General features: G+C 42.2%; 1 protein-coding gene across 8 annotated transcripts in view; it reads right to left on the bottom strand.

Moving 5' to 3' along the window:
- swt1 (SWT1 RNA endoribonuclease homolog) overlaps window positions 1-21,824 on the bottom strand; it is a 46,340-nt gene that overhangs the window by 18,876 nt on the left and 5,640 nt on the right. For 5 of the 8 annotated variants that reach the window (XR_013933247.1, XM_080429836.1, XM_080429839.1 and 2 more), the window contains 12 exons: window positions 20,257-20,457; window positions 19,947-20,105; window positions 19,097-19,255; window positions 18,195-18,236; window positions 16,917-17,046; window positions 15,832-15,927; window positions 14,139-14,330; window positions 12,689-12,782; window positions 11,836-12,092; window positions 11,064-11,230; window positions 10,332-10,470; window positions 3,222-3,388 (listed from right to left, as the gene is read on the bottom strand). Coding sequence is in view for 7 of the 8 variants with exons in the window: in XM_080429836.1 (XP_080285962.1) it covers window positions 3,222-3,388; window positions 10,332-10,470; window positions 11,064-11,230; window positions 11,836-12,092; window positions 12,689-12,782; window positions 14,139-14,330; window positions 15,832-15,927; window positions 16,917-17,046; window positions 18,195-18,236; window positions 19,097-19,255; window positions 19,947-20,105; window positions 20,257-20,457 (1,803 nt within the window). In the remaining variant the exon portion in view is untranslated. The remainder of the gene's footprint in view (window positions 1-3,221; window positions 3,389-10,331; window positions 10,471-11,063; window positions 11,231-11,835; window positions 12,093-12,688; window positions 12,783-14,138; window positions 14,331-15,831; window positions 15,928-16,916; window positions 17,047-18,194; window positions 18,237-19,096; window positions 19,256-19,946; window positions 20,106-20,256; window positions 20,458-21,824) is intronic. The other 3 variants (XM_080429837.1, XM_080429841.1, XM_080429840.1) reach the window with 3 other exon arrangements.

Raw genomic sequence — 21,824 nt, forward strand, 5'->3', positions numbered from 1 at the left:
TGAGAACACAGAAAAATACTCATTAAAATAATAACTTTATTTGTATAGCACCGTTGTTTAAAACACATTAAAACATAAATAAAAAAACTGTCACTGGCAACCTGTAATGTTACTTGATGTCTCGCTTGTGGGAGAGCGCCCCTTGGCGTGATTACAGAAGCATTTACACACTTCCAGGCACTTTATTGGCTGGACCTGACGTCGACCTGATGTCGTACGGACAGCATGAGCAGGTGGTGGATATTCTGTCTTTTCTACAGAATTTGATAGACAAAGGCAGAGCCTTCTCAACCGTAAAGGTGTATCTGGCGGCAGTTTCAGCCTGCCATATTGGCTTTGATGGCAAGTCAGTGGGTCAACAGTCAACACTCATTTGCCGGTTCATGAAAGGGGCTCGCCGCCTCCTTCCAGTTTCTAAATCACTGATCCTGATTTGGCTTTAGTATTAAATTCTGTCTCTCAACCGCCTTTCGAGCCGTTGGATCTCGTGGGTATGACGTTTTTGACGCTTAACACATTCACTGCCAGGGGCTTTCTAATGCTGGCAGGTAGCTTCTGCCAGCATTTTTAAGCATTCTGACAATTTTTTTCAAGAACCACAGAATATTTATCTCCAGTATGATCGATCCCCTGATGGTTGCTAATCACGGAGGAAATCACTGTGCTTCCGTGAAAAAAGAAATGTCATTGTGACCTCCCGTTCTCTTGTTATACCCAGTTGAAAATAGCATGTTTCGCCAAAAATACATAGAAAAAAGAAAAGTACACAGGAGCCGAGATACAGGATTTTAAAGTAATAAGTTAACCAGGAAGTGAATGGAGCAGTAAATCTTTGGATCACGTTATCTTTTCTTTTTTTCATGACGGACATATCCGTCTTTGGCGGTTAACGGTTGGATTTGAAAAGACGGATATATCCGTCTTTGGTGGTGAATGTGTTAAGACAGCGCTGCATCTGGCCCCAGCGACCACTAAGCGTGTCAGTGATATTCATGCGTTTTCCGTGCATCCAGTGCACGCGTTTCGCTGATAATGATGTCAGAGTGGTTATTATACCCAATCCAGGTTTCGTGCCTAAAAACCATTTGACCAAGTGTGTTCCTGTACATTTTTTTGCTTCACAGGAAGATCAAATGTTACATTATCTCTGCCCTGTTAGGGCATTGAGGTCATATGTTACCAGGACTAAGGATCTGAGGAAATCAGATCAGTTGTTTGTTTCATGGGCAAAACAGTTTACTGGTAAGCCTATGACAAAGCAGAGGTTCTCTCACTGGATGGTGGAGGCCATACAATTGTCCTACTCTAGTAAGTGTCTGCAGCCCCCAGAGGGTCTGCGGGCACATTCTACTAGAGGGATGTCTGCCTCCTGGGAGATCTCTATCCAGGATGTCTGTGCTGCGGCGACTTGGTCTTCACCTTGGACCTTCGCCAGGTTCTACAGACTGGATGTGACTGCACCGCCTTTGGCGCATGCAGTCCTCAGTGTAAGTTCCAAGCAGGGGTTAACCCCATAGGCTGACTGATTGGGACTTCGAGATAAATCTGCAATACGGGAGTTTAGAACTTCTCCCATAAGCGAGACATCGAGTGAGTATTATGATAAATAACTATAGGTTACGACCCCGGTTATTTGATTAATACGAGCGAGATGTCTCGCCAAAACACCCTTCTTGCATACTCACCGAGAAGGGACATTGTTTATCTTGAATCTTGAAGTACAGAAAAGAGCAGTAGCTTTTTGAGAAAAGGGGCGGAGCCCACCTGCTCATGTGGTCTGTACGACGTCAGGTCCAGCCAATAAATTGCCTGGACGTGTATAAATGCTTCTGTGACCACGCCAGGGGGCGCTCTCCCCATAAGTGAGACATCTCGCTCGTATTATTCAAATAACCAGGGTTCCGTTCGTAACATATAGTTTTGAAGAGGGTGTAGACAACCACGTCTCCTCCGATACACGTGGAGCCGTCAGCCACTTCTTTACACCTGACAGTGAGTAGTTTCACAGTGTGTTGGTGTCTATACACAAATCCACGGAGCACTGCCCTGTGGGCAACCATTGCTGCGGTGTCAGACTCAGTCAGCTGCTGCTGTGGAGTCAGTCAGCTGCAGTCACTGACTGCTCACGTTACTTTTTTACCTGCTTTTTACTAACTTTTACTAACACTAACTTTACAAAGATGTACAGAAAATCGAACCACCTACGTCAGGTGCCAGTAGGAAGTAGGCTAGTTTATGGCTGCTCTGCTAACGTCAACAGACAGAACCGCAGCAGCAGCTGACTGACACCGCAGCAATGGTTGCGCCACCTACAGGGCAGCGCTCCGTGGATTTGTGTATATGTCACAGGGAAATTGGAGAACCAGGGAAATTGGAGAAGGCGCGCTCGTTTTTAGGCACGGGGCTTCGGGGCGAGGCGGGGCTTTTCGAGACAGGGTTTATTACGCGAGGCTCGCGAGGAGGAGGAGGAGGAGGAGGAGAAGGAGGAGGACGCGGCGCCGCGAGGCGGGGCTTTGATGCGACGCGGACCTGTCTTTTGTTGTTCCCCCCCACATAGCAACCAGGAAGCTACGCTCGGGGAATGCTGAACACGCGTTCACATGCACAAGTGATAATAGTTATTGTCCATGACGGAGGCGCGCCGACTCAGCAGAGCTTGAGGCCGAGGAGGCGCGCCCTCGCGCCTCCAGGCGCGAGTGCCCGCGCTGACCGGCCGAAGGTCTGCTAGTCGAATCAGCGCCGTCCGAGTAGTGAACCGATAGGGACAGAATAGTTATTTTCATGGATCACTATCCGTGTTTGTGTGTGTGTGTGTGTGTGTGTGTGTGTGTGTGTGTGTGTGTGTGTGTGTCAGGGAGAAACTAAAACAAATGTTAAAAGCCAGAACACAATAAAAGTATCTTAACAGACATGCTTTCAATAAATCAAATTGAAAGCATGAGCGCATGCACGTGTGCGTGCGCGCGTGCGTGTGTGTGTGTGTGTGGTCGCGGCCATATATGTTTGTGCACTTTAGTTGGGGAGCCTGGCTCGTGGCTTGCATTCGTGGCTCCCTCTAGTGTCTAGTGTCAGAATTGCTGGGTGGGTGGTAACAACGAGCGCGCCTTCTCCAATTTCCCTGGTTCTCCAATTTCCCTGTAACATATATACTAGGTGGGGGCATTGATATGGTTATGGTGGGTGGGTGTTCCACTAGCAGTTAGTAGTAGTAATGATTGTACCTCAGGTTGCTGTGTTGTCTGAGGTTGTAGCTTCCGTATAATGCCATCCAATGAGGAGAGAGTGGTAGGAACACGGCTGCCATAAGTGGACCTACACTGAAAGTCCACCAGCAACGACTTGGCTTCACAGAGAGCCACCAGCATTGTGCTGCAATCTACTGTTTTACCTGAAGTGATGAGAAGATAAAACAGACAGCAGAAAGGATCAGAAGGGATAACACAGAAACGCAGACAGACACGCATACAGTAGTACATAAGAAATACTAGGACGAGTAATGAATGTTAACAGCATGCTATGTTTACCAGTAGGAATAGCTGTACGTGAGCTTGCAAAGCTCTGCAGCATTATGCAGAAGATTATTATAATAGAGAAAACCGTTATGAGGATAAAGGTGAAGTGGCAGAAAAGGCAAACAGGAAATCAGTGAGATATCCTTTGCAAAAACAAGCCAACTCAGCTTGACTGTGTGTGTGTGTGTGTGTGTGTGTGTGTGTGTGTGTGTGTGTGTGTGTGTGTGTGTGTGTGTGTGTGTGTGTGTGTGTGTGTGTGTGTGTGTGTGTGTGTGTGTGTGTGTGTGTGTGTGTGTGTGTGTGTGTGTGTGTGTGTGTGTGTGTGTGTGTCTTGCATGCATGTCATGTGTGGGTTGGGTTGTTTCCCTCTACAACCTGCTTACAATGTCACACTCTCACTGCAATGCCCTCTCTCGATCACACAAACATTAGCATATTAGCATGCACGTGTGAACTACACAACACACGTGCATGTGCCGCACACACACAGACACACACCGCACACGCACACGCACACACGCACACACACACACACACACACACACACACACACACACACACACACACACACACACACACACACACACAGAGAGAGAGACACACAAAAAAGCCATGCACAGGCGGTGATCAGCAAAAATAAGCAGTACTTTTCCACTACTGAACTTGTTTTTAGCTAGGTTATTCTCCTCTGCCCCTCCCAGTCTCGCCTCCTCCTCTTCCCCTTCTTGCCCTACTACCACAGAGCTGGCACAGAGCCAGTATGCGAGGGGGGGTTAAAACAAACTAAGAAAAGGTCCAGAGTCATGCTACAGAATGGAACAGACAGGGGCCATGCGATTCCATCATAACTTTTATCTATGAACATTCTTAAAGCAGGTTAGGGAAACAGTGTTGGTCTGAGCAATCACCCCCACACAGACGGATGTGGCGGAGGAGAGGTTGCGCACACGCACACACACACACACACACACACACACACACACACACACACACACACACACACACACACACACGCAGGAGGCATAATGGGAAATAGTGCAGTGCAGAGCAAGGGGTGGCTGCAAGCCGGGAGGGGGCTACTCAGCATCTTTATGACACACTTCTTACTGACACACTTTTGAACGTCCCATTTTAGTGTGACCTTATTCCTGGATATATAGTTTTGTGGTGCACTAGCACCATAGAGGTATAATATAACTAGAGGGCGGATTGCCCCGCCCCCAGCTATTCATTTCAATGAAATTGCTCAGTGGCGTTTTGAAGCACCCGGAAGTAAGAAATATTGGTTCCATATTGGTTCCATGGATCCATTCCATTGGTTCCATGGGTCGTGACGCGCCGTGAGCATGCGCACTAACGGGAGATGCACTCGCAGTAGCATTTTAAGTGCATTCTCAGATTTGACCACCAGGCTTGGCTGCTTCAATGTTCTACCATGGTTCTGGGGGCTTGACTAGCACAGGGGGGCAGGACAGTCAGACAGAGAGAGACAGACAGGTAGCCCCCCCCCCCCTGCCCCATGAAAACAGGCAGGCGGTCCCCCCACCCACCCCCGGGGACAACTAGGGAGTATAGCAGAGGATGACTCATCCTGTGAAACTTATTTATGGTTCTGCTTGGGTGGCAAATGGATGCGATGGAGCGACTCTTTCCGCGGAGCACATGTTTGGAAATCAATGGTGTCATTAATGAAAAGCATTGGTCTTCCCGCTTTTTGAAATGCTGAAAAATCCTTGCCCATTGTTTGTCAAGATGACATATTAATTTCTGTCACAAAGCATCTGCGTGTGGCTCTGATGCTGTCTATTAGCATTACAATGGAAGGAAAACGACACAACTTGAATGTGTCAGGGAGCTCGCTATCATGTGTTTTCTGTAGCTTTCAATGCCAAGCAGGACGGTATTTTAAAAGAGTGGATTCAGGGCTGGGAAAGGGTCTTGGGAAGACCAAAATAGGTCTCTTAATCAGTCTAGAGAATTTGAAAGTAATCCCAACTTAAAGGAGTAGTTCACCCCAAAAATGACTTATTTTCTATCAATTGCACATGAAGCCTTGAATCCATGGATTTATTTTTGTTTTTGTGGCATTCCTAAGCCAATAATTTGATTCCCGTCTCCTACCGGCTATTGTATCCGGTAGGAGACACAAAGTAGATTATTTGTGTCTCCTACCGGATACACACCCGGTCAGTATTTCCAGTTTTCAGTACTTTTACTTCTAATCCACTACATCTCAGAGGCAAATATTGTACTTTTTACTCCACTACAATTATTTGAAAACCTTTGTAGATTTAGATTATTATTACAAAACATACATTAACCACTTCAGCCCTATATACATTTCGCAGATCTAAAAGCTACACACTACCGTCTACGAGCTACAAGCTCACAATGCATCGCATTGTGAGCTTGGAGATCTGCTATTTTCAAAAGATTTGTAGGCCTGTATACACCTACAAATCTTTTGAAAATAGCATTTTAGACATTTAAAAACTTGTGAAACAGGACATTCTGCATAATGAGTACTTTCTACATTTGGTACTTTAATTACATTTTGATGCCAATACTTTTGTACTTTTACACAAGTAAATTCTGAATACCGGACTTTTACTTGTAGCAGAGTATTTCTACATTGCAGTATTGATACTTTTACTTAAGACGTAAGAAATGTGAGCACTTTTTCCACCACTGCTGACGAGCAACGACCAACACATACAGAGACAGCTGAGTGAGTGAGAGACTAGGAGAGCAGGGAGGCGGGGCTGTTAAGGCCCCATTTAGACTGGCAGCCAAATCCAGCCTAAATCAGAACTATGCCATATCAAGTTTGGAATCCGATTTGTTTTGTCTGAACAGAGACAGGTCACATGGAATACCATTTTTACAAATCCGACTTGAGCCACATTGCGGGTACATGGACAGTTTTATTCGGAATGAATACACTTCTATTCGGAATGAATGAATGGATGAATTCATTCAGAATAGAAATGCTCATGTAAACACCTCAATTGGAATAGAATATTCCATTCCAGTCTGACCCGAATTAATTTTCATTCGGGTTAGGAGGGGTGGTATAGACCGTTTGAATCGGGATATACCAATCGGAATTGACCATGTAAACACTTTATTCGAAACACTCCTCTCTGTTTGGAATACATGCATTACTTTGCGCATGTCCGTGCTTAGTAGTGCTGTCAGAATTGTCCAAAAATGACCTATCAAATCTCTAATTCGGCCACGGTCGCTCCTGCGGAATAAAATGAATGATTCTATTCTATAGCGTAATTTAATAAGCCTGTAATGGTTAAGCCCAGACTTGTCCAGGAGAACGGACGCTTTTTTTTAATCCCTGTCCACACATAAACGCAGAAACGCATTGATCAGCTGCAAGTTTCAATTTTAAATCAGATTTTACATTTATTTTATATATGAGGGGCCAAATACGTATACATTTTTAATCACATGTTAAGGCCCAATACTGCAATAGCTGCATTGTTTTAATAGCATACGTGAACAAAAATAAATGAAAACAACATTATTAGGGCGCAGCTGCAGCGAAAACAGATGAGTTTTACTTAATCAATTCATTACATGGGCAGCCGGAACGGTCGTCCCAAAACACCACGCCCCACGCATGTTTTGAGCGGGCCATCCACGGCCGCTCCATGGTCGCTGGATTTTGACCCGGGGCGATTGTGTTTTAGGGCGACAGACCCCGCATTCAACTCGTGTGGCACCGCGCGCTACTCGGCGCAGAAAGAGGGTTTTCGTCTCGAGTTACGGCATGTTTCAAAGCTTTTTCATAATAATACAAGAAAAACGTGACACTCGGTATAATGAGTAGCTTATACTTTCTACTTAAGTATATTTTGATGCCAATACTTTTGTACTTTTGCCATAAATGAGCGTGCCTTGTTTCATAGACTCTCTCTCTCCATTTATTATTATAATGACCATGAGCGGTCCAGTGTTTATGTATTATTATTGTCTCCGCCGAAGGTGGAGAATATGTTTTCGCTTTGTGTGAGCAAACATTGTTAGCCAAGCTAACATTGGGCAAGCTCCACGTGACACGTGTCAATTTGTTGACACCAATGCCTCTGATTGGCTAGAGGGACGCGTGACGAAATAAAATTCTATAAATAGGTGTGTCACTTCAAAAAGCCCTTACTTTTTGAAGTGAGGTAAAACAGGATCAATCAGACTTGATTGGAACAGTACCTTCAGTAAGTCCAAGTCACCCGTCTGTGCGTGTGTGTATCCCTCTGAGAACACCTAACATTGGTCAAGCAAAGGCGCAGAAGGCCAAAGCTAAGAAAGCATACTCATCTACAATTGTAACGTAGAAGAGGACTAGAGTTGAAATGATCCCACAACAAAGCCGAACTCTTAATACGTGTCAATATGTTGACATCAATGTCTCTGATTGGCTAGAGGGACGCATGACGAAATACAATCCTATAATAAAAAGGTGTGTCACTTCAAAAAGCCGTTTACGTTTTTGAAGCGAGGTAAGACAGGATCAATCAGTCTTGATTGGAACAGTATCTTCTAGTCCAAATCACCCGTCCGTGCGTGTGTGTGTCCCTTTGAGAACACCTGACATTGGTCAAGCAAAGGCGCAGAAGGCCAAAGCTAAGAAAGCATACTCATCTACAACAGTAACACAGAAGAGGACTAGAGTTGAATTGATCCCACAACAAGACCGAAATCTTAATACGTATTAATATGTTGACACCAATGCCTTTGATTGGCTAGAGGAATGCATGACGAAATACAATTCTATAAATAGGTGTGTCACTTCAAAAAACCGTGAGCTGATCAAACACACCAATCACTAACTGCTGAAACTGTTCAAGACAATGAAGATGAAGAAGACAGACAAGTATTTGAACAAACCAGTCAATTATGACGACTCCCATATGATAGATTGCTTCAATGTAAACAGAGCATTGCTTCAATTAAACAGAGCTAAGAATCATAAAGAAAGAATGAAATTAATCAGAGACAAAAAATCGCTAAATGACAAAAGACGAAGACTAGCCATGAATGCTTACAATATAACAACTGCAGGACTTGCACCCGTTAGAAGAAAGGTTGATAAGGTTGATAAAGTACCCTTATGGCCGTGGTGGTTTAAAAACAGAAAGAGAAAAAGACATCACACAGAGAAAATATTTTAACCAACGCCTTTTGCATTATGATGATGATATTATGAAATTAGAACATTCCTAGAGAACTATGGTTAAAGATAGGGTAGGTGATTTCATTTGATTAAAATAGCACGGGTCCGCTGGCGGAGACTTGTGCTCCGAGGAGCACATTTTCTAGTTTATTATTATAATGACCATGTGCGAATGCGCGATGACGTCATCGTACCTACGAGAAATGTGAGAAATAGTATAGGCTAGCCTACGTTTTACCGTGTCTGGTACCAATACAAAAAAAGAAACTGGTCTGAACTTGTAGATCTGCTACTTTTGCATTAAAACGGCGATAACAAAGGAACACAGGCTTGTACCGCATACAAAGCTGCCTGGCCAGGAGTCGGTGCGTTGCTTACCGGCCTGTCTACGACCGACAGACCTCCGCCGCGGAGGCACAAGGGGGCTATTGCCTCCTCCCATGCCCACCAGGGGAAGCTCTGCTCCGGGTAGTGGCCCCTGGTCCATGCCCGGGCGTAGGCGGGAACCACTTTGCGCATGTCAAAAGTTATATTCCGAATGAATGCTTTGGTCGTGTAAACAAGGAATACTTTTATTCAGGTCCCATGTAAACAGGTGAGTGGAACAGATTCCTCTATTCGGAATGAGTTCATTCGGAATGAATTCATTCTGAATGAATACATGATGGTCCATGTACCCGCAGCCATTCAGAGGTGGTTTCAAATCTGATTTCTAAAGATGCATCTCAGTCTGAAATTTTCGAGAGCGCAAGGGGTGTAATGAAAACAAAACAATAGTGCAACATAAGTTTTACAGAAGAAATGGCGAGAAGCATTCAGTGGACAGAGAAATTCAATGTGTCCTAGCACTTTGGGGGGATGCCTCAGTACAAGTGAAACTTGTAGGAATGTACAGGAACAAGGCAATATATGAATACATATCTCGCGGCATGTCAGAAAATGGGTTCACAAGGTCCTTAAAGTCATGACGTCATCGTTACCACGATGAGAGTGAATTTAAATAAGACCAGGAGACCTGGTTCTGCCAGACCCAGACTTCACATGACGTGTCAGCCTGTGTCTATGCCCATGTATGGACGAAAGGGGGACAGACTTTTATGGCTGGGGCCTAAGGACAAAGTGACCAAACCCTGTTTTTTGCCCATGTATGGAGAAAACAGCTACAAAACATGCCCATGTATGGACGAAAGGGGGACAGACTTTTATGGCTGGGGCCTAAGGACAAAGTGACCATGCCCATGTATGGACGAAACAGGTACAAAGCCTCATGTAAGCCAGACCCCCTGGGTCCGGCAATAAATGCACAAGGAGTTTTTTGTTTGTGCTCAAAGAAAAATAAATATCTTGAAAACACATCTGTAGGTTTTTGGATATATTTTGGATATCATAATATGATATGGCATAAGTGTTGTCCTTTCCTGGTTTAAGCCCAATTTTACACTCACGTGTTGCATTGTAGATCAGCTATTTTTGTTCTCTTTTTTTTTTACAATAGTCACAAATGATATTATGGTCACAATATTGATATGGAGGTATTTGGTATACATATCGTAATATAAAATTGTGTCCATATTGCCCAGCCCCAGCCCTACATTATGTACATACAGTACCACACATCAATTTACTATATATACCTGGTGAGAAGAAGTCAATAAGATTCTTCACAGTTTGCTGCCGATGCCTTGGGACAATGCTCCCAAAAACAGCGATCCAGTGTTTTTTCAAACACTCCAGGACAGCCTTAAGGCTCCAGGGTGGTTTCACATAAACCATCTGGTGACAGAAGGAACAACACAGTGACCAGGTGAACTCAATGGACAATGAACAATGAAAGTGTGGAATTAAAAAGTGATAGGCTACATTACAACTTTGCAAGTGAGTTTGTCCTTATTACATAACCTAGCAACCTAGACCTCCCTTAGAGCAAATACACAGCCATTCAATTAGTTATTTTACTCAATCATTTACTCACGCTCACCCACACATGCACAGATCTGTTCTTGGATGAGAGTCCCTTTGACCTCATACATAATGTGGATAGGGTAGAGATTAATCCATGATGAATTTACACACCATTGCGACCCACTATATAACAATTCTAACTGCTTTGAGTATGTAGCACATTCACACTGGCAAATTACAGTATACTTGTGAGTGCTACAGTTTGAAGTCCTAAAATGTGGAAGTGAGTTTGCCAAATTTCAGTGCTTTTGCACCACATGGATTTTGATTTATTATTTATGCTTTGCCTTTTTCTTCCACATTTTCTTCCCCATGGATTGATAACTTTCTCTTCCGTGTCAGATACAGAAGCATTGTAATGTGAATAGAAATGTCTGTTCTAAAATGTTATTCCTGTGATTTACCTCAAACCATAGGTCGTCAAAGGCAGCCTTCATCTCTGCCTCCAGTATGGCAGACAGCGCCTCCTTCAGGCAGTCCTCCATTAGTGACACGCAGTTGCTGAGCTCTGTCGTCCTTTCCTCCGCTTCCTTGCCTCTTTCATTCTCCTGTACTGTATTGAGGGGCGTAACTGGAAACAATAGTGTGATTTAAATAAACACAATGTATCTATTTGTACTGTGTATGTCAGATGTATTTATTTATTTTTACAACAGACCTATTTTATGTGCTTAAAGGACCATAGCAACAGTGTGGAATGCTCAACCCTTTGACTATGCCTCACTGTATACTTGACATTACTGACTATTTTCCAAAGCATACTGTAATTTGTTAGATTTTTTGGGAAGCAATTGGATTTCTTTCATTTCCGTACGGTATGAAAATCATGGTTACAAATTGCATGGTTATTTTTGCTAAATTACATATCGTATACAAATGTTCATGACAAGTGTGCAATGATGTTTAGCCAACATTACTCAATTACTCAAGTATGTTTGGTAACGTTTAAATGATTATGGAGGAAATGAAATTTTAAATAAAGCCATTAACGGAAAGAATGTATATGTTGTATGATACATGGCCGAAGCTGTGAATAGACAATGACATGTATAGATGGAGGTATGGTCCTTGAAGTCAACTATATACACCAGACAAAGATGCAGGAAAGAAAGGGAAGGACGTTGCCGTTGAACCTGCAAGGTATGTTTTCCCGCTTTTTACAAAAGCAAATCTGACCTTTCTCCAATCGTTGCCAACCGCCAGTTCTCTCGCCGAGGGTGGGTGCTGCTGTCAGGGTATTCACGATAGGTCTCCTCCCATCACACGGCTCCAGTGTGGGGTGAGGACTATGTCCATATGTATTCGCCCCATCACGCACCTCCAGTGTGGGGTGTGGACTATGTCCATATGTCTTCGCCCCCTCCTCTAAGTCTGTTTTGCTGAGGGCCTTCACCCCGCTAAACAGAGACTTACTGCACAGGTTCTTGTCATTACTGGAGAACAGAGGAACATAGACATCAGATTTGTCGGTCTATTCAGTCAAATTAATATTCAGGATTTTGCTGTGTCTACAATCATATGACAGAAATGGACTTTTGCTTCATGCAGAAGCTGGCAGACGGATGTAGCAGTGAGAGTTAGTTTTTAAGAGGATTTTTGTATCCATCATCAGCCTGGTAGACTGCTGTTCATGCTAGACGACAAGGCTTCTGCAACGCAGGACACAGCCACACAACCGATGGATATGATGGTGGTGAGGTCTTTAAGTATTTACAAGAAAAGCATTCCCTTGCTTCACCTATTAGTTGTTTTTCTATGACTCCATGTCTCTGGCTCTAGGTCTGTCTCTACTCTCTCCTTCTGTCTTTCTCTCTGTCTGACACTTCCTGTGTCAGTATGTCTGCCTGCATTTCTCTCTCCTCCCAACTGGAACTATCTTGAGCCGGACTCAAGCACACTGACACGCATGTACAGTATCCACAGAGGACACATGCACATGCACACACTGCGGTATTGAGCAAGCAAGTAGTTCTGTAGTGAGGCTGGGGTGACAGGGTGGAGTGGGTTGTGTGTCTGTACTGTAACTCACGTGCACAGACAGAGAGCGCGCTCTGGGTAGAGACTCTGGTACTGCAGGCAGCACTGCAGTACTCGGTCATCATTGTTGTAAGTAGTCAGGTCCTCTGTGGGGAGGGACGGAGACAAGGACAGAGAAACAGACAGGTCACACAACACAAGGACAAGATGATCAAAATGGGGACATCAGCTAAGTGTTATGCGCTTTAGCCCTCTGTATTACCAGGAAACACTAGAATTTGGAGAGAAAAAGACAATGAGGGGTCTATAACATGCACAGACATATTCATAAGATAACTTTCTTTTTAAAGGACATTCCTTGACACTTCCTCACTATCAGACTTCTTGCAGGAGAGCTCAGCTTGAATTGCAGAGAAACTGATGCCTAATTTATCATTTAAATGAACTACATAATGTTTTTGTATAATTTATTTCCTACGATGCTGTCCCATCGTGAGGTTGTAGATCGGCTATTTTCGGCGCGGGACACCGTAGTACAACTAAGTATAAATCAGACTTTTGAGCTCAGAAACTATTTCTTCATACAAGATTCATACAAGGAAACAGCTTTGGAACATGGTGCAGTGACTGACAACACAGCATTACACATGTGCAACGGGTTCCTGCACAACTAGGGTGCAGCACTCTTCACATTTCTGGAACGAATATGAGGTCCCTGTAGCTGACTCTAATCATGCACAGCTAATTAGAGGCTTATCAGATGTGCGTGTTTCAGACAAAGTGGTTTTGTTCCCGGGCATCCGGGCACCTAGGCTCTAGTGTAGCCTGACGGCGCATCTGACCTTTGCTACGTGTCTCTCCCTGTCTCTCTCTCCCTTTCCTGTCCATGATCACTTACAAAATCTATCAATAAAGGCAGGAAAGCCCCCCCCACCAAAAAAAAAGCGTATGTTAAAAAAAAATAACTTGTTTTGTTCCCTGAATGCGCAGAAAGAGAAAAATGTTGATTGTGTTGACTGTCAATTATTTTTCAGGCAGCACTATTGTGAACCTAGGATACCTTGTGTGAGAATGCGGACTTGTCTTTTAAATGCCTACTTTTGTTACTTCAAACAGACAGCGGTCTAGAATATATCGCTAGTGCCACCTGGTGGAGGTTGCGGTGATTTCTTTGTATGTGTGACTCATCTAGAACGGTGATGAATCTGCATAAATAAATGCAGGAGTTTAGTTTGATATCATCTTATTTGAATAATTTATAATATGTTTTTGTGTCCGTATAGTCACTAATGGTGACCGTTCTAAAAGCATGCTAGACAAAAGGCCAGGCATTTTTCTTTCTGGGAGACTGGAAAGGTTGCCTCTACTGGAGGAGCGTTATCTGCCTGTGGGAAGAATGTGAAGGCCATGACCAATTACACCCACGCAAGTGTCGAGCAGGGATGCATTTGATGTCAACTTTGCTCTCACTTTAAGACAATCTGACTCAAGTTGGGACTTACGGCAACTCTGAGAGGCCTGTTGCATTGACTGTCCCCAGACACCTGAATCCTGGTTCTTAAGACACGTGTAAATGAAGTGGACTGCAGGACAGGCCAGGCGAGCCACACATTCACGCAGCTTCTTTCCATTCTTCAGCGAGTCCAGCTCCTGCAGAACCACCCAGGGGATCAGTATCACAGGGAAACCCATTGCTACAAGACAAATAAGGGAGGAGGCATATTAGGGCTAATTCATACTTTATCGTACTAAGGAAAAAGCAAGGCAGGGAAAGTAGGCAGGGATCAGACGTATAGAATACAATAAAATGACCCGCACACCGTCTACACTCTACACTTGCACAATTAGGACAACGTTATTTTGGCAAAGTTTCGGTCAATAGACCTTCTTCAGGCATCTCAAGAATAAAGTTGTCCTTATTTTGCAAGTGTAGACGGTGTGCGGGTCATTTTATTGTATTCTTTACTGTATCGTACTGCCTACTTAAAAAATTCTGACTGTGTCGATGCTTTCTTCAGTTTAAATAAATGACACGTTTGTGAGACACGGTATACACTAAGCATTAGGGGTATAATATTACTAGATTGGACGTGTAGTGATAACTCTGCATTCCACAAAAAAACAAATAACGCACATCCTCCGTTCTTTGCTTCTGAGCTTTAACTGTAAGAACAGTGATAATGAAACAAAGATAGGGCTCGCAACTCACTTTTATGCTCCAAGGTTTTATTCAAACAAACAGCAGATACGACGTTTCTGCTGTGACTGAAAGGGTCGAAACGTCGTATCTGCTGTTTGTTTGAATTAAAACTTGGAGCATAAAAGTGAGTTGCGAGCCCTATCTTTGTTTCAACTCTGCATTCCACAACATGAGACAAAGGTTGCTGTGGATTTTCTGAAAATTAACAGAGGACAAAATACAATTAAAACTAAAACTCACATGTGACAAAATCACAAAATATTTCTGTACTGCTAAACCCTATAGGGCATTCACCGAATAGTCGAATATTCGAATATTCGAATATCAAACCGACTATTCGACTATCAAACCACTATTCGATTATTCTATTTAAAAAAATAAAAAATAAATGTTTAGTGTCTTTTCTACAGCAGACACGCAGCTGTGAGCTCTGGTGTGACGTCAACTCGCATTCCTTGAGTCGAGTCATCAATGCCATTGAAAAAAAAAATAATAAAAAAATAAATAAAAAAAAATTTAATTTTTTATAATCAAATCGATTAATCGAATATTCGAATACTTATAGGTGGAATAATTTGAATGCTAAAAATCACTATTCGTGAATGCCCTAAAACCCTAAATGGTCATATTCTATATGTAGGCATGTTGCACTAATAATAGATAAGCTTACACTACAACAGGTAAGCTGACAGAAACAACTGTTGACTGGTCTCCATTCCATACACTAATGGCAGCAGCAGGGTTCAGAGGGCACATACAAAGCCACTCTCAACTCAAACTAAACACTCTACAACGATGACTAACCCCCAAATAGGGGGCCAAACAGTTAATCGAAATAATCTATTTAATTGATTATATATATCTAAAATATATATATATATAGATAGTTGATTGTATATAATGACATTATTTTTTAGACTCAAAACATCACTGAGAGAACTGAAACTATAGGTAGGAAAACCATATGTAGATAATCCATAAATTCATCTATGCACCTCCAAGGCCATGAGACATGATCTTCTTCACAAAATCCAGGTGACTGAGGAGAATATTTGTGTCCAAAGCAATGATTATCCTACATCGTGGCAGTCCTTTAAGGGAAAAGAAACATAAAATCATGCTGAATGAATTCCTGCATGGCATGACAGTTTATATTAAAAGTCAAATCTATTATGTAACAATCACGCTAAGAACAAAAATGCACAGAGAATGAAAGGCAAATACATGTTTTTGTTTTTCTTTATCTCAATTAGCAACTGCATGTTTCCACACTTGGCCAACTGACTACCTGACTGACTGATCATGATGCTGCTCTGATGTACAACTATTATATAACTCCTAAGAGAATTCTTTATCAGCAAATAGTTTTCATTAGGAAATTTTCTAGGACGCTTTGGGGAAATTATCAAATGTCTAACATTAATGTCCCCTGTCCAGTCAGAGATCTCCAACATGACTCAAGCACATATTGATATAACTTTTATAAAATGTGCTATTTCAGTTCATCCTGTATTGTTTTCTCTGTAGTACATGTGTATCTGTTGTGCATCTATCATCTGTTCATTTTCTCCACAACAAGAGTGGCACCAAACAAAAACATACAATTGGTGAAATCAAATTATGCTAATTACCCCGTGCAATGTGTGGCAGAGTATAGTAATTCAGTCATGTCTGATGGCAAAATAACTTGAGAACAGATAGCCGAATTTACATTAGGCTGCCCCAAACTGAATATTCACTTTTGGGTTTAAAGGGTCAAAGGTCAAGGTCACAATCAAGGTCAAGGTGCATAAATGGTTCATATCTCAGTAAGGGATGCATAGGACAAAACATGTTAGCGTGTGGGATGGTTTACACCTCTAGGCTCTAGGTACACTTTTTACCTAGATATACAAGCTCACAGTGCGTCACTTCGTGCCGTGCTGCGAGCTTGTACATCTGCTATTTTTGAACATTTTAGAAAACTCTTGAAAGTGTGAGAACTACTGATTTAGATGGCATATGTAGAATCTGCCTCAAGTCTTAATAGGTTGAGTGGTTCAATTATTATCAGGTGTCATTTGATAACGGTAAAACTCACCAGGCCCCTCTGTGGCAACCTTCACTGATGGGTCTGTAGATAGATCCATAGAGGTGAGTTCTCCATAGCTGTTCTTCAACGTCAGGCTGTCCTTAGAGCGAGCCTCATGCAGCTCCTCAACCACCTGCATCTACAATATATTGTACAAGTTTTTACTATTAATAGGCTACATTTGATGAAATTAGCAAGCTTGCAGTGCAACACGTTGGGAGTTTGTAGATCGGCTATTTCAGCTAACAGATTTGGTGTAGAGGAAAAAAAGGAGGGGCCCAAATATAGACCCCTGAGGGACCCTGGTCAACAAAGTATATAGGGGTTAAGTGGCTAATAACTAGGACTGGTTGAGGAGCGATGCCAACTTCTTTACATTATCTGTAACCTACAAACAGCTTCCAGCTATGTACGCATTTGTAATTTTCTGCTCATTAACATTAATAATGAAAGTGTGATATAATAGTAATAATACATTAATCATCATGCTATACATTATTGCACTGGTGTACTGATAGTACTGGTGTACTATCCTCATGCCCATGACTACAGCATACCAGTGCCATTATCTCACAGTATAACACTCCCTCTCATGTTATGTATTACTGCTTAAAGGGATAGTTCACCCCTAAGGTGACTTTTTTTCTATCAATTAGTTACCCCATGGAGACTGGAATTCATGGATATTTCATTGTTTTTGTCGCATTCCTAAGCCAATAATTTGCGGTTCCGGTCTCCTTTATGTTTCCTATACCGGAACCGCTGCCTACCTGATCATCAAATTATTGGCTTAGGAATGCAACAAAAACTAAATATATCCATGAATTCAAGTCTCCGTGGGGTGACTAATCGATAAATAAATTAAATAAATTGGGGTGAACTATCCCTTTAATTAAATAACATTAAATCAGTGGAAAAACAAAGACAATGCAACTTTGTCCAAAATAAAATAAAGTCTGCACACTGCTAAATATGCTCCCACAGTTTATTGCGAACTCAGGAACAGTTATTTTAGTTGATCGCTTTCTTGTCCTGCACCTGGACACAGTGGACGTGCATGCACTGCTTCTCTCATTGAAACTTTTACTGCCTTCAGACTATCACTGAGGCCTTTGTAAAACCAAAGCTAGTTCCATAACATATTGCATTATCATACAGTAGGTAGCAGGGAACTCATTCACCAATAACAACTTCCTCAAACTTGTTTCATTCACTTGATGTCAAGGGTCATTGAAAATTGGGAAACATTTAAGAATAATACGAAGTGCTGAGGACAATCATACCTACCTCAATGTCATTATCATAGACCTGTGTTCCATCATGTATACTCTGCAACACATTAAGAGTCACATTAAAACAAGAAATGGGCATTATAATGTAGCATTACAAAAAAAATCTGCATATTATTTTACATATCACAAAAATGTATATATACTAGAGGTTCGGGCCGCTACGCGGCCCTCCCGTCTAGTAGCCTGGCCCGCACATCGGAGACAGAGACAGTAGAGCGTGTAGACGTTCATTGCAACACCGGTGCTTGTTTCTCGCACATGATTTGGCAACACCAGAGCCCATGATGGTCTGCTTGTTTTTCATTTATGTGGCAACACCCGGAGGCAAAAACGAGACCGAAACTTAACTTGTGCTAAAGGGTTTCCCCTTCCGGTGTGGTCGCTACTGTGGCAAAATATTGTTGGAGGATAATAATTATGCTACAAAGAGGCAAATGTATAGAGAGCAATGGAAAGTGGACGAAACAATGCGTAAATGTAGTGGGCACGTTGTGGCTAGTGTTGTAGTGACATGTGATATGTTGTTGTTGTGTTGATACTGAAACAATGAATTGGCTTCAGGGGGGTAGCTTCAGCGGGGGACAGGAAGTGGTGACTTTTCTCAATTGTAATATAGGAGGTCTATACAACAGGTTTGGGGATCTGTTGGGAATTGATTACATGAAACAGGCACCTGCGCTACAGTCTCAATGGTTGTAAACAAAAAATCTGTCTATAGGAACACAGAGGGCAGCTTACAGCCTGTCCCTATTGGCCGTGTGAGAGCACCTACCAAGTTTGGGAACTTTAGCATAATGGGAACTGGAGTTATGGCTTTTTAAGCCCAGCCAAAAGAAACACAGAGGGGGTGGGGCTTAAGCAATAACAGCCAGTAATTGGTCATCCAAGAGCACCTACCAAGTTTGGGGCCTCCACACATGGTCCACACGTGGTTCCTGGTGTGGCTATTCTGATGGCACTCACTTCTTTCTTAGGGGGCACCTGAGATTGTAAGGGCTTGGCTTTCGAAGGCACTTGTGAGACACTCCTTTGATTTGATGTTCCATCATGTACACTCTGCAACACATTATGAGTCATATTAAAACAAGAAATGGGCATTACTTGCTGTAGCATTACAAAAAACTGTCTCCACTTTGGTCTGCACATTATTTTACATATTACACACAAATGTGTGTATATATATATATATATAGATATGTCTCGGCCAAAAATATGTCTCGGCCAAAAATACATAGTAAAAAAAAAGTACACAGGAGCCGAGATACAGGATTTTTAAGTAATAAGTTAACCAGGAAGTGAATGGAGCAGTACATCTTCAGATCGCTGGTTCTGTGTGAAAAAACGATTAAAAAAATATGTCATAAGTCGTCCTTGGCAGCCAGGAGCTCCCCACCTCACGTCTAAAATGCACTTTTTGGTAGAAAATATTTCACCTGAAGGAAAAATGTTTTAGTTACTCCACTGTGCCCTTTACAAATCTAGTCAATGGAACTTCTATTGACAACATTTCTTCCTTCCGGTGAAATATTTTATTTTCTGGCCAAAAAGTGTATTTTAGACGTTAGGTGGGGGGCTCAGTGTTCCCACTAAGGAAAGTGGGCTTTCAACATCTTAAAACCATCTTTGTTTTGGTGAGTAGCAAAAGTATATTTTAACGCAATTAATTCCAAAAATTAATTACCGCCGTTAACGTGATAATTTTGACAGCATTAACATATATTTATATTCTTTTTTTAATAGCACCTACCAAGTTTGGGGCCTCCACATATGGTCCACACTTGGTCCCTGGTGTGGCTATTCTGATGGCACTCACTTCTTTCTTAGGGGGCACCTGAGATTGTAAGGGCTTGGCTGTCGATGGCACTTGTGTGACATTCCTTTGTTTTGATGTTCCATCATGTACACTCTGCAACACATTATGAGTCATATTAAAACAAGAAATGGGCATTACTTACTGTAGCATTACAAAAAACTCCACTTTGGTCTGCACATTATTTTACATATTACACACACATTTTTATATATATATAATATATATATATATAAAGAGCACCTACCAAGTTTGTGGCCTCCACACATGGTTCACACGTGGTCCCTGGTGTGGCTGTTTTGATGGCAGACCCCTGACCAGTGTTGGTGCCAAGTTTGATTCGGATCGGAGCAACGGTGCGCCTCGCAGGTCCGCATGTTACGTTTGTGACGGCCACCCACCCACCGTCAACGAACCGTCCACCGTTGACCCACCGTCGGTTGAACCCCTAAGCAATTTTAGTATAGGACACACACACACACACACACACACACACACACACACACACACACACACACACACACACACACACACACACACACACACACACACACACACACACACACACACACACACACACACACACACACACAGATAAAGATAGATAGAGAGAGAGTAGATAGATACGCACACTGATAAATATAATTTTATCTTTTATCATTTGTATGTTTGGAGTGTTATTAAATAATTGTCTCGTCATTATAGATACAGTTCATATAGTTCATTATCTTATTTGAGTTTTCCAATAGTGTAACTCTGTGTCAGTATGACCTTAAACCTAAACTGTGTTTATCAACATGAGATGAGATCATATTATTGCAGCCTTACGCTTTCCAGGTGCCTGGTACGGAAGGATCACAGGGCCCCTTTCTTTGATGTACCAAGCTCTCTCTCCCTCCCTTGAGGGGAGTGACTTACTGACTGTATGTAAACTGTTGCTTTACTCTGAATGGGTCAGAATGCATTCTTTGAATAAACCAATGTATTGAACTCCGTATTCTCTCCTCATATTTGGTTCTGCGTCACGGTTTAACTTTAACTTTAACTGAGTATTTCAGACTCAAGATTTTCCTAGTTATCACACACACATATGGAACACATGTATATATAAATATTAGGGCTGTCAGTTTTCCTCTATAATCCCATTCGAATTTCAATGCTTTATTATTTTTAATATTCAAATATTTTATATAATATATAATTATATAAAATACACCCACGTGCACACATACAAATGCTAAACAAAATAGTGAAACCAACTATATCATTTAAGGGCTATGGCTTTAATTTAGGTACATTTTCGGGTTTTTAGATAAGAGGACAGTAATATATATTGTGGCTCTCTTTTGTCTGTGATCCATCACCGCTTTATGTCTGTGCGTTCGCTTCCGTGTACAACAGTGTCGCACACAGCTGACCCACACCACGTTGCATCAGCGACGCATTGTGGGCTTGCAGATCGGCTGAGGCGGAGCCACAGCTCAACTGCATGTTTATGAAGGCACGGCTGTGCGACAGACAGAGAGAAGCAGAGAAGAGCTCCTCTACATTAAATACAGACGGACAATGTTACATAAAAACTTTCGCTGTTGTCATTTATTAAAGTTTCTTAAATGTTTCAAGTGAAGTTTAAGGGGGGAAACTTTAAGGGCTGAACCAACATGGTGTGTCTCAGCGTGATCAGTTTTTTATTTTATTTTATACTACATTTGGATGGCAATTTTAGCATTCCAATGTAAAAATTTTTTTTCACATTCAAATCATATTCGAATCAGGAAATTTGTTCTGACAGCCCTAATATATACAGTATATATA

The sequence above is a fragment of the Gymnoscopelus braueri genome, assembly GCF_963280865.1.
Source record: "Gymnoscopelus braueri genome assembly, chromosome: 6".
In the NCBI taxonomy this organism is placed as follows: domain Eukaryota; kingdom Metazoa; phylum Chordata; class Actinopteri; order Myctophiformes; family Myctophidae; genus Gymnoscopelus; species Gymnoscopelus braueri.